This window comes from Seriola lalandi, unplaced genomic scaffold (assembly GCF_002814215.2).
Source record: "Seriola lalandi dorsalis isolate HSWRI2012SDOR001 ecotype SW California unplaced genomic scaffold, Sedor1 jcf7180002054357, whole genome shotgun sequence".
Taxonomy (NCBI): domain Eukaryota; kingdom Metazoa; phylum Chordata; class Actinopteri; order Carangiformes; family Carangidae; genus Seriola; species Seriola lalandi.
The window spans coordinates 777,479-791,655 of NW_019524910.1; the positions used below are offsets into that span (position 1 = coordinate 777,479).

Sequence of the window (14,177 nt, forward strand, 5' to 3'; positions counted from 1 at the left end):
AAGGCCCCTTTTGACAGAGCAACACTCAGGAGCCACAATACAAAACAGCTGTTTAATCACTATGCATTTTGGGGGGGGGGGGGGCACAAGAGGGCACTAAAGTCAGACATTTTCAAATCTTATACATAGCGTCTATGTTCTAAATTAGACATAATACTGTTTTCTCATTGATTTAGTGAGTTTAATTTTTTTGTCATATTTGTCTTCAAATTTTTTAGATGTGCCAGGACTATGGGTACGAAGTCGAGTCAATTGTATTTATCACAGTAGCATCTGCCCACCCCAGTATTGTATCCGCTGAATTCAAGACAACTGGGTAACATTCAGACAAACAGATTTCCTGTGCTTTCTAGGTCAAAGGACATGACAAGAGAATTTATTTCAAAATGACAACAATGACATTTATACACAATGATTTTGGCCATGTTGGTATTGCTATCCATGTAGTTATTGCTCTAAAGCTTTGGGGACAGTATATTTCTGTGTCTCAATTACACCCTGAATACTTTAAAATAATGCCCCATACACCTTGCTGGAAGGGGCACTAAAGAGTTGAACCTGAACCCACACATATGAGTAGCTACATGCAGCCATAATAAAAAAGAAAACACACATGCAGCAACATACATAATATGCTGAATCTATTGCATCCTTCACAGTTGGCTTCTTGACAACACAGATGAAAACCTGGACTGAACCAAACTCCCGGGCTTAATGAAGACAAATTACTTGGATGACAGCCAGGTCTGCTGTTACATACACGGCCGGGAAATTCAACTCAACGCAGCACTGCACCAGATCAACACCCACTGCAGCGAAAGCCAAACTTACTGTAGCCGTCCTGTTTCCTCTACAACAAAAGTTTCATCACCACAGCGAAGGGACTGAAGGAGAAATGAGGCAATATGCCAGATGCAGCTATGCCCTTGAAAGGTCAAAGGTCAATGGTCCGGTTAGTTTAAGCGATTATTTCAGTTGTAAATCCCAAGTTAAAAAAGAGGTGAGTGGTAACATTTGCAGCGTCACAGTGTATTAAACTATGGATGTCTAGCCTGTGGAGCCGATCTTTTACCCACATGCACACAAGTGAGAGGAGGTGGGAGTGCAGGAAATGAGCCACCCCCTTTTCCGTACACACACACACACACACACACACACACACACACACACACAACTTGCCCTCCTAACCTTCCCTCTCTATACCACTTCCCGTCCTGTTTCCCAGGGCGATTATGCAGTGATGTCACAAGGAAGGCGATTCTCACTCTCTAAGAGTTTCCGGGCATTGAAAGGCAGATGACTTTCTGTTTCAGAACTGCTGGCAGAAATGTAGCTGTCGCATGCTGACGTTAGGATGATGGGATAGATGTTATTTCTCAAGTCCACTTCGAAAAGGCAGTCTGGTGTGTTTATGTGTGCATGTGTTTGTACTTTTGACTAGTGCTGGCTACCTGCCCTCCCACAACCAAGGTCCTCCATAGGGAATTCCCCTCAGTCAGAAAAGGAAAAAGGGAGAGATGCATAGAAAGACACAGAGAGAGTGACTGTGCCGTTTCTATAAATTATTCATTCACACTCAGACAGACCTATATGGCTTGACTCCAATTACTGACCTGTACTATCGTTCTCACACACTCACTCACACACACACACACACACACACAGCTTTCAACTTGTGACAATTTACAAGGTGGCCATCTGTGAGTCGCCCACACCACCACTCTGATGCTGCAGCCTTGCAGAAAATTCTACAGAAAGAAAGAGAAAGGGGAAAAGACAAGAAGAGGAGACGGAGAGATTGATTGTAGTGCAGGCCAGATTTTAACCTATTCACATAACACTGCTGTAACAGGTTAGTGATGTAGATACCACACTGCTAAATGTAGCATCTCATCACCAGTAACCAAAGAGCAGCAGTCCAACTTGTCCTCTTAACTGCCAGCAGACTGTCACCATGACACGTGACCTCTTATCATATATTTTGTTTACCTGATTAACTACTACATAACTATAGATGAAGACATACCAGCACACACTGCAGAAAATGATCAGAAACTTGCATACGGTTTCATGTCATACTATTCCACTTTCTAGTCCTGCAAAGAATCAGTTGATTACTTTTGTAATTCATTATATCACATAAAAATACAGACGTTTAACAAGCAAACAATCTTGCAAAATCTACCACAAAAAAGGTGCTCATCCAAAAACATAACTCAACTTTTTTGTAATCATGTAACTAATCAGAAATTAAAGACGTTTTAATAAAACAGAATCCCTAATTCAGCATATAAGAACAATAAAACATCTCACCTACATCTGTAGCTAATGTAATGTAGCTGTATGCTAACTGTGCACATATAGATCTTTCACTTTTTATACATTTGAGATTCTTAAAACCACAGTTAAGGGTTTATCTAGGTACCTGAAATCAGAATACAGTGAGCATATTTATAACAAGACTGAGACAAGCGATCATAACTGAGTTACCAGTGATTAAATGACAATACCACTAACAGAAATGTCTGTCCACTTCACTTAAATTGACCAGACAGTTTATCCCACCCAGAGGGCGACTCCACTCACCAGTTGTGCAATAGTTTCATCATTTAATGTGCCTTAGTCCTTACTGTGTCAGTATTAAAGGGGTAAGAGAGAAAAAGAGAAAGATGGTCTAGTTTCTACACATCACTTTCAGTCAAAAAGAGATAGAGCTAAATAAGGGTGAAGGGGAAATTGCAGAGACAATTTGTGGTATCAAAGGATTGCAATGCTTATCATCACTAGGTAGAGGACAACGAGAGAGAGGGAGAGAGAGGGAGAGAGAGGGAGAGAGAGAGAGAGAGAGAGAGAGAGAGAGAGAACTTTGCAGCAGCATGTATAGTGCAGAATATGAGGCAAATCAAAGGCATGTAGTGTTCATCTTCACTAGACACATGGAGCCTGAGGCCAAATCCCTGCAGAGAAACAGTCCTCTTCAGATCACAGCACAAATGCACACAAACACACACACACACACACTGCAACAAGGACAGAAGGCGGAGAGGATGGGCACAATGCCGCTGAGTCATGCATCTCCTCAGTGTGAGAGCACCAGATCGACTCCCATATCCAACAGGTCAAGTTGTTTCTGTCTTTCCAGAGATGAAATCCACACACATGGCCATATCCGCCAAACTGCAGTTGCAATATGTTTGACAGATTTGAACATACTGTATTCTGGAGGGCAGGGGCAGAATGTGACAAACTATTCCCCCCCAACAGACTTGTTTTCTGGCAGTCACAGACCCTCCTCCGCCTTTAACTGTACTTAGACAGCTATTTTACTTGTTTTATATACTGTATATCAACTGTACTTATATGGTCAGATGTAGCATCTGTTATGCCATATGTCACTGTAGCAATTTAAAAACGACTCAGCTCATATTTTGGCAACACTCAAAGTGACTATAGTCTCAGACTGTACAATAACAAAACGGTTAGTATCAACCTTTCAGTGCAAAAGGGGATTTTTCTGTATAAATGCTTTGTGGGATTTGTTTATTCTCATGTTTGTTGAGCAAACCCTGATATTGATTGCTCCCTGCCTCTGTGGCACCTCAGCATCTGAACTGTCTTGTTTCTTGATTCAGACTCAGGAGCTTCCTGGGGACTTTGAGACTGACTGAGCACTGAAACCCTTGAAGCTGGTTTTCCTTCAATCCTTCATGATCTCCGAACAGCACAGACTCGATAAAATAATCTACGTGAGCGCCAAGGATATGTCCTTGCCAGAGCGGATCGGGTTCGAATCCTGCCTGGGCCCTTTGCTGCATATCATCCCCTCTCTCTCCCATGCCTTTCCTGTCTTCCTCTACACTGTCACTGTCAACAACATCAAAGTGCTCAAAAAATCTTAAACAAAAAAACAAGAATCTAAGCATGATATAAGACCTTCCTACAAAACATCCAAGTGTAGTCAAGTACAAGTGCATGTGGATTTAGGTATTTACAGACAGTACATATCTGGTGAAGTTTGGTTGTTTACTGCATCGGAAAAACTCCTTGAAGACTTTAACAGGAAAGAAAAGTTATTATGTTCACATTATCAGAAAAGATTCAATTGTAACAGTCTCAAGAGACTGATTAGCACAACAAATGGTTTTTTTTTCTACACATTTAAGACAAGTGAAGAAGTCAAATGTTCTAGTTTGTCAAAGAAATTTGTCTCAAGAGAAAGAAAACTATGTTGAGGAAAGCAGCAAAGCGTGGCTGCATTTTGACAAGGCTTCAAAAAAAAAACAAACGGCCCAGAAAGGGTCAGGACAAAGCTGCGTTTGAATCATCTAGACAATCCAGAATACGCAATAAGACAAAATGTAAATGAATGAAGGGAAGAGCTGTCCCAACCGCATGGCAGAAACTCAGCAGCAATGAAGCGCCATATACTGTAGGTGACTCTGCATTTCTATTTTCTTGACTGATGATGTAGCATATGTAAAGGGAAAAAGGAGACAGTGAACTCTCAGGACCTCTGAGGAACACCCTGTCCTCTTCCTCCTCCTCTTCTTCCTCCTCCTCCTGCACTCTCAGTCTTTCCTCCAAATCAATTATTCATCCTTCTCCACCACCACACCATGGGAGGCATACACCACATATACATGCTCTCTGATACACACACAGACACACTTTCAAAAGGGAATCTGCCAAGCATTTATGCCTGTGGTGGATTATATACACAAAACACAAAGCTGTACTCTCTTTCATTAAAAACGCAAGGCAGCAGCCTTGAAAATATTCACATACAGCAGAGATGAGAGGAGGAAGGAGATTCAGACTCACAGAGATGTTGAAAGATTTACTCAGACAAAAAGAACAAAGAGATATCTTTCTAGTCACCTTCTCCACTCGCAGCTACATCAGATAATCCAAAGAAAATGTCAAAGTCAAGTCCCACTTTAAAACTCAATTCTGTTTCAGAACTGGCACCTACAAGCCATACATACATTTCTTTAACTTGTTTATGTTTCTGTAATTGCGCATAAATGTGTATCTTTTAAAAAACACATTAATGAATACACATCTTTCTACATATATTGACGAGGCTACTCATGATAATACAAAAATCACAAAACACCTGCTGTTTGTCTCCATGAAAAAATATGCATCTTACAACAAACCACGTAATTCTGGTTCGTAAAAAGATATTACTAAGACTTTTTCCAAATGCAATTTTGTCAAAAGGAAGATAGTTTATTCCAAATGAAAAGAGCAAACGAAAAGCATTATTCTTGTTATTCTATTATTATTATTATCTTTGTCCATAACAGGCCACTCTAATTTGTGCCAGAAATCTCTAAAGTCCTTGGATGCTGATAGAGGACACTAACAGCTAAAATCAGCAAATGATTTTTTTCTTACCGCACAGTTGACATCCATGCCAGCCTCGAGCAGGGTCTGGACAGTGCTGTGGTGTCCATTACGCGCAGCCAGGTGTAGCGGAGTGTGTCGGCGTGTGTGGCTGGTCATGAGGTTGGGGTGAGCGCTCACCAGCATGCGCACCACCTGCGCACAAAAATATAGCAACATCTCAAATGACAAAACAGCAAACTTAGAGGAAGCTCCTTACTCGCCTTTTGTAACCACGAAAGTTAAATCGCTTGAGGAAGAAGTTTGATCTTCTCCAGAAAAGAGACACAGTAACAATGTTGTTGGCAGACCATCAGAAACAAAGAGAAAAGACTTCTTTAATTTTGCAGCAATGTTACGTAATCCCACTCAGAGAACTCATTTATGGAAGACGTGCAGTAGAAATTATGTACCAGTGTTTTAATGTTTATATCACTGTCAAAGACAAATAGGCAAGTTTTGATCCAATACACTGAGGTATGTAACTGACCCTTTGTAAAAACCCCTTTCCTGAACATCAGTCTTTTCAAATCACAGCTTACGACCATTTCTGAGCAAGGCAGTCCTGTAAATCTTTGGATTTAGGGTTGTGGTCTTTTTTTTGACTTTCTAAATACCAAAACACAAAAGAAGAAGTATAAGAACTGGATTAAACTTGGGCTTTATTTGGTTTCTGGAAGTTTACACTGAGATCCAGATCCAACTAAGCTTTCTCAATATTCAGTTAATTCTGGTTCTGTAGGAATAACAATCATATTTTTATTTATACAGAAATAGTGTGCAGTAAAACTAGGGCCAACTATAGCTCTACTCTGCAATATGTGAGCAATCCTTCTCCATCTTTTCATGTCTTTTATATGGATCAGCATCTTGGAAGAATGCTACTTTTGCCTGGGACATGTGGCTTTGTCTTTTAGCATTATATCGTCTATGTATTAATCATGTGTTGCTGTAATAATAACAAGTCCGCTAAAAAAGCTTGAAAAGCTTAGCAACAGTTGCCAGGTGGGCTGGCGCTCAGCGAAAGGTCAGTTGAAGATGAAATATCAGCAATTTGCTTTTTTCACACTCAATCATAAATTAAAATAAAGTGTTGGTCTGTTCAATTACTTGCTTTGTATTAAAAGAACTGTCAATCAACTTGCGTGTAGTAAGAGGATGTTTCTGAGCTGCGGTAGTGGAGCAACCCTTTTTGTTTGATCATGGATGGTGCTTTTAATAACTCATCCCAACAAGAGGAAAGCTTCCTCCTCTGATGCGTGTCTTTGTGTGCGTGCCGTGTGTGTGTATATACTAAACTTTTGCCCTGTGTTAGTTACATCTCCATGCAGCAGTGGTTTCCACCATAGGGATTTCCCTTCATTATTATGCAGAGTGAGAGAGAGAGAGAAATAATGTGCTGCCTTTATAAATTATTCATTCACACTCAGACAAACCTGTATGGCTCAACTGCAATTACTCAATACCTTAGCAGAGAAAATGTGTGATTGCTTTTAAACATCAGCAGGCATTTGTAGCATCAGCTTCTCAGTGAGTGTGTACCTGTGAGTGCGTCACTTTTGTCACATTTTTGACAAAAGAGTAATGTTGCAGTTCTAAAAAATGTGTACCTGTCTGCCTGTCTAGGACAGTAAGTATTTGAGGAAGTTTTCTTTTCATCATATTTCTACCATATTCAAAATAATCAACAGCATCTCCCACTTTGGAACAACTGATTGCCAAGCACTATGGTCCTTGTCACTGCTAACACCCACTGTTGTCCTGGGGAAAATGCAGATGGAGTCACCAGCTGCTTCTTTTCGCCCGCCGGCAAGGAGCTTCACCAGGATATAAAATGCATGCAGAGGTTCACGTATACCCCCCAGATCCCACCCTCCCAACCAGTGTTGCAACAACAAAAATATGTTCTTTCACTGGCCCCACCCCCAGTATTTTTATTCCTACCTTTGACTTTTTCACAAATTTTGTTAAAAGTTACAATTAAATTTTCATTGCAACCCAAATGTTATTAGGGGTGCACTGCCCTTGTACTGACCATGGCATTCTCATTAACTTCAAAGGCTTGAATCATTCAGTCCTTTCTATCCTCTATGGAGATTTGAGCTTCTCCCCTTTGAACATAACAAAAGGTCAAGTTTAACAGGGTCAAATATTCATTTATCTCCCTTGCTATCAAACTGTTACATGTTCATGAGCCACTTGAGAATACGTCTTTCAGGTAAATACGGAGGGTTAGCAGTCGAGGGTTGGAGATGGTGTTGATGTTTCAGACGTTTATGACTGGATTTGATGGTGGATGTTCTCCTGGTTTTACGTTATACTGTCATTTTATAAACACTGTCATTTAGGTGAGATTATGTGGTAGGCTTTAGCATACATTTCACATATTTATATGCACCATCAGCTCACTATTCTTTTCACATAACTAATGTGTCGTCAATGTCACTGACCTGCAGCCGTCCATATAGCGCTGCCAGGTCTAGAGGCGTCTCCTGTCGGCTGTTTCTCATCGTGGGGTCAGTCAGCTCCTGAAGCAGCACTGAGACCACGTCAGAGTGTCCATACTGAGCTGCACAGTGAAGCGCCGTTTCCCTCTCATGGTTCTGTGGAAGAATGAAAGGAAAAAATGATTGACAGTGGACAGGGTGAAAAATAGAGAAAGAGGGATGAGAGAAGTGGTAGGAGTGGATGTATGAATTATGGGAATGATGAAGAGTGGGCATGGAGACATGAAGCGAAGAGAGCAAGAGAGTAAAAAAACATGACAGAAGAAGGATGGAGGAATGCGTGGGGGCAGCAGAGGAGGTCAAAAGTAAGAAAGAAAGGCAGGCGATGGTATTGAAAAAGGATTGAAAAATAGGTGATGGAGCAAGGTTTGAGAAGAAGGATAATAATGAGACATAAGAATGTGGTGATTTAAAAGGTGGAGCAAATATATGGGAAGACAAGAAGAACGGGGAGGAAATGGCAGTTAGCTTTATTTATCCGTGCACTAACAGATTTGATCCAGAAATAATTACAAGGAAAATTCTACTAACTATGCCCTGTGTGAATGAATTAGAAGGTTACATTTAAGTCATAAGGGTGTGAGGGAAAAAAAAAAAAAAAAAAAAAAAAAAAAAAATCGAGCAGCACTTTAACAACCATGACACATTTTATCAAAGCCAACAATATAAGGTGCAGTTCAATTTACACTACATAATATCCTGGTCACACTTTGGCCTGAAATGTCTGGGAGGTAAGCCTGTGTGTTTGTAAAGGTTATTTTGAACCTAGGGGGTTTTCATGTACAGAAGAACTGTGGCCATTTTCCGAGTCTCCAGGGGCCCCTGTCAAGACAAGAACACTGTTGATGGTCCCTGAGGTCCAGCAGCTCTGGGTGAAAAAAGCCCAGTAATGGCAAGAAAACTGGGCAGATGGAAACACATGAAGGGAGAGAGAGACATGATGAATAACCATACAGAGGAGAAGAGGGAGAAAGAGAGAGCAATACAGGGATTAAATTTGTGTATACTCGATGAATGGATAATCTTGCAACCATATATTGTAGGCTTGTGTGAATAATATCAAAAGCGGGGAGAATGCATGTGTGTCTGTGTTGTTGCTGGTGTTCGTCCAAAAGCAAAACCTACATTTTAAGTAAGTGGATGAAATTTAACATTAGGTTAAAAATGGTGGGAGAGAATGAGCAAAAACATGGGTAAACAGTAGGAGACCACTGGGGAAAGTCAGTGGGACAGATAGTCCATTAACTTGTGTTTGGTTAGGGTAAAACAAAATAAAGCCCCAATGTCAGGCTGAAAGAATGAAATTTAACAAAACGGAACAAAACAGTTAGTGATAGGTTGCTCTCTAAACGGTAACTTGTCTTTTCCTGTAATCAACATTTGAAATTAATGTTGCACGCATCAAAATACAGACATATTATCATGTGCCACATTTGTAAAATTCCTTGACACCCCCCCACACTTTTCTTTCCATCCCTTTATCAAATTTCCCTCACATTTCCTGCCTTGAATGGACCTCTCAAACTTCCATGATAAAATTTGAATACACCATGACCACACTCCACTGCTCATATCTCATCTAGTGCCTTTTGTTACTTTCCTCCTCCACAGAGCCACAGCTCTCCCTCCTTCCCTCCCCATCTCACTCCTGGCCCTACTTTCATTTACCCCTCAAAGCCATGAGCGAGAGAGATGAAGAGATACTTTACGTGCAAAAAACAGAAGGAGCCCCTATATGAAGACAAACGCTCTCATTCACTCACTCACTCACTCACTCACTCACTCACACACACACACACACACACACACACACACACACACACACACACACACACGTGACAGAGCTGCAAAAACACCACATCGTGTTTGAGAGCTTTCCCTTCTCAACCAATCAGATACATCCGTTTCCCCCCTGGACTGCACACCCCTCCATTCACAATCGAGTGGAACCTTCCAGAGCAGGTCTGATTGCAGATCCAGTGTACTGTAAGCACGATAATCACACACTGACACACACTATAATTCACATTCATCACAGTTTACTGGTGTAATTGTTGGTTGCATTGTGTTGATTAAACTCCATTTGCTCCGTTCCTGTGTGGATATTCTACTATATTACTATTTTCCACTGAAGTGATTCAATTTCCCGAGGGATCATTTCAAGTTTCATCTTCTCTAATCTAATGTATATACTGTCTTCATCAGAGTAATATACTCCTGCCTAGTCCCAAGCCACTAGAAATGCAGAGTAATCAGTCATCATTGCTTCTAACATTATTTAGTGCAGTGTCTGGAGAATAGGTCATTTATCTGTCATCAAGATTTTTCGAGGTTAAATGCAACAGCACCTGAAAAAAGATAATTTAAACGCCCACCTGTAATATATTTCAACCATATCAATTACAAATATTTCTGTATTTCTCTACATTAAAACAAGGTGGAGGTGAAAAAGAGCATGACAAGAACTGGTGGCATTTTCCACCACAGAGCCTATTATTTTTAAAGACACTTCAGAGTGTATTATCACACTTCTAGCCTACCCTTTACACATGCTGAAGAAAAAAAAGGGAGCTTAACAACTGGTGATATGATATGAAGCCTGGGGAATTCTGGTTGCAGATGATATTACACATAAGCCCACTAATTTAAGACAGTGATTAGACCTTTGACCCAAACTATTTGCACAATTTTGACAGACATCCACCAGCCAATCACAAATGAGTATTTTGTACAGTAATGATTACTGAAGAGTTCAAACTATAGGTGAAAAATACATTTTTTTTATGCGTTTGGTTTTTCTTAAAAGAGCCTATATTTATTAGTTTTTTTACAGACTAAACTGATCTAAATTAGTTGATCAAAAGCTCCAGAACACCAGAAGAGCTACTGGACCTTGTGTTGACATTATTTTGTCAACTGCTGTTTCAAAGGTCAAGAATAAACTTTAAAACTCAATGAGAAGTCATTAAAGTGATGAAAAGTTTGGAAATCTATGTCCATGAAATTTTGCAACTCCATGCACAAGAGGGTCATCATATGATTGAACGCTCGAGGACAGCTGCTAGGCGGACGTTGTGGTGGACTTTGCTGGACCTTTTCAATACAACAACAATTTACATTTATCACAGATTATGCAACAGACTTTAAACCACAGAATGATAATGACAACATTTTCAGATTCAAAACAAAACAAGCATGCAAAAGTAACAAAGCAAACAAATCTCTCTCTCACACACACACACACACACAGATATGATAACCAGTGGGACAAAGATTGCTTCCATTGTTGGTTGCAACCGTTCATCCATTCCATCTCTCAATCCTTAAATGAACAATAAAGCTTTGTCAGTCCAATCCGTTGCACCTCACACACGCTGCTTCAGATAGGGAAAACGCAATTCCTTGACAGAGAGAAGAGTGACAAAGAGGTGAACAGAGAGACACAGAGTGACAGAACAAGGGCAGTAGAGGAAAAGAAGGAGAGAAAATCCTCTGTCCATGTTCTCAGAGTGGGCTATATATTTCCATTATGCTTGCTCTGACAGCTTTCCGATATCATCTAGCGCTCAGTGTATTGTTGCTGATTGGGCTCTGAGCAACGGCCATCTACTAATGCCACATCAACAGGCATGGCAGCAAATTATTGACATGCCCATACAAATGGATGTCAGTGCTTTTCTTGCAGCAGTGAAAGCATTGATATACAGTTAATGGTCACAAATATAAAGAGGCTGAGTAATGAAATGTATCGGCTTGTCCTTGCTCTTTTTATCAAGACAGCTGCATGGGTTTATCAATTCACTATCACTCTTTATGATACATCTTTGTTATAAGAGCAGCATCTCCATCATTATCTTTCTTAACTGAAGGACACACACAAAGAAACTATTCAAAATTGTGGCATTACAACACATTTACCTGCACACACTCATTTCCCATGGTAAACGCTATCAGTGCTGTCTCAGTTTATCTGCATGGGACCAAACAAACAGCTACACCAATGCAAATAAGTGAGCCTTATCAGACAGGCTGGGGCTGAAATGAAACCACAGCGGTTGAAGCGCAGAGGTATTTATTTGAACATACACCGTGTTAATGCTGATGGACTGATATGCAGGATGAGCTCCGTCTATGTTACAGCATCTCATAATCCCAGCAGCTCAGCCGGCTGCCTGGGGAGAGCTGGGTAAATAAATAGAGAATGAAAAAGAGAAGACACACAAGGTGAAATGTTTTTTCCCCTTCTCACTCTTGTCTTCAATTATGCATGTGAATTTATCTCTCTATTTTCATATATAAGGTGTAGAGTGTGATATATAGTACATCAAAGGAATAGTTTGACATTTTCGGAAATATACTTGTCTGTTTTTTTGCCGTGAGTCAGATGAGAAGATCAATATATAACAAGATAAAACAAGTCATTTAGTGAGCTAAAGAGGTGCTGGTAGGCACATATTGTTACCTTTGATCAGAGGCAGGCTAACTACTTCCCCCTGTTTATGGTCTTTATGCCAAGCTAAACTAATTGGCTGCTTGCTGTAGCTTAACACCTACTGTACAGACATGAGTATCAATCTTCTCATCTTAGCGAGAAAAGAGACAAGAGACAATATCACATGATTTCCTGTTTATACTAAGCTGATGACTAAAAGGTGGTGATGATGACATGTTTACATAAAATCAATAATTACATTTTCCTAATCGATGACCTAGATCCCATCTTGAAAAGTATTCCCACTGCCCCCCACCCCCACAGCTCCAGGGCTGCCAGTGTATTGGGGAAATTTATGTAAAGTTAGCAACTTAAAGAGAAATCATTGTGGGGTAAATTAAATTTGTTTTCAGTTTTCTATCACAGTAGCACAAACGAAAATCCTGCAAATGTTTTTTTTTTGTGTCTCCATATAACACCTCAATTAACACACTCACACACAATCTGCTCTCAGCTTGCAATAATCACTCTGTGCTGTAGTTTGTTGATTCAAAAGAGCGATGAGGTTGATGATCAGTTTTATTTTACTGAACTTTAATTAGGAAGCTGACGGAGCGTCAGGCTGTGGAAAACATATGACAACATTTTTTTTCATAACAGATTACTCATAAGGAAACATCCTATGGCTCAGTGTGACCATGTGTGTTTTGGCAGCAGCAGGCATAGCAGTAGGCGATTTTTGAGCAAAGACTTTCTCATAGTGGTTTCTCGTCATAGCATGTGTTCTCAGAGAGGCCTTGTTCACATGTTGACAATCAGGAAACATATGGTTTCATTTTCAAGTGTGGTAGCAACATGTATGCATGAAACTACCGATGTGAGATGAATACACACTTGCAAAAACACAGAAAGTGGAAAGTCATAAACCAGGCAAGCAACCTCCTGACCTTTTACTTTTGCCTTAGTTCACACTTGCTGCACTTGAACCAAGGCCAGCAGGAAGTATTTAACATGTGCATGTGTCTACAAACAAAAATATAGCACATGTAAATCAAGGGTACTGCAGTCCCAATGTGCACCATTCTTCCAATCTCTCTTATCTCTCTTGATTTTATGCTGCTAATCCCCTTTCATCGCCTTTGGGAGAACAAAGGGGAGTTAAAAAAGGAAGAGGACAAGAGGGGAGCTGGAGAAAAGAATAGTATAAACCTCCATCCTTCTGTTGGTGGAAAACAAAACAAAACATTCCTGGGATGTATCTGCAGCACAGTGGGACATTCGTGACCTAGTCAGTAACCCACACATGCAGTGCACACAGAATAACCCCTAAATTCACTAGTCCAGAGGCCCCATGCAGAACAAGCCAAAAGGTTACGTGCTGGTTCCCACACACACACACACACACACACACACACACACACAAACACACAAACACACTGACACACACAGGCAGCCACACACACACACACACACACACACACACACATCTGCTCTACATCAACAGACTGTATGATGCAACTGTCACTCACAAAGCCAGTCAGACAACTAAAATAGTCTTTATAATCCAGCTCTGCTCTTTATTTTAAAAGACCATGCAGGTGGTTTTGTATGTCTAAAGGCCTGCTTTGACCAAAAAGCTTTCAGAAAGATTAGGGCATCCTTGAATGTACCACCAGGAAGTTTTTCTAAATTATTCTTACTGTTGAGTTCCACTCAATTTGCCTGCATGAAGGCCAAAAGGAGGAAGGGATTCAAAAAAGGTTATATACTATTCAGTTTGGTAAGTGGGACCTGCCAGTAACTTTTGCTTTGGACCATGGTATAAATAATTACTTTCAACAGTGTTGCAC

The 14,177-nt window shown here is 40.4% G+C and overlaps 1 protein-coding gene across 1 annotated transcript in view; it reads right to left on the reverse strand.

Annotated features, from left to right (window-relative positions):
- Positions 1 to 14,177, reverse strand: part of anks1b (ankyrin repeat and sterile alpha motif domain containing 1B) — a 207,286-nt gene that overhangs the window by 133,318 nt on the left and 59,791 nt on the right. The window contains exons 4-6 of the mRNA XM_087174490.1: positions 7,839 to 7,991; positions 5,406 to 5,544; positions 3,581 to 3,598 (exon numbers count right to left, since the gene is read on the reverse strand). Coding sequence (XP_087030616.1) covers positions 3,581 to 3,598; positions 5,406 to 5,544; positions 7,839 to 7,991 — 310 coding nt within the window. The remainder of the gene's footprint in view (positions 1 to 3,580; positions 3,599 to 5,405; positions 5,545 to 7,838; positions 7,992 to 14,177) is intronic.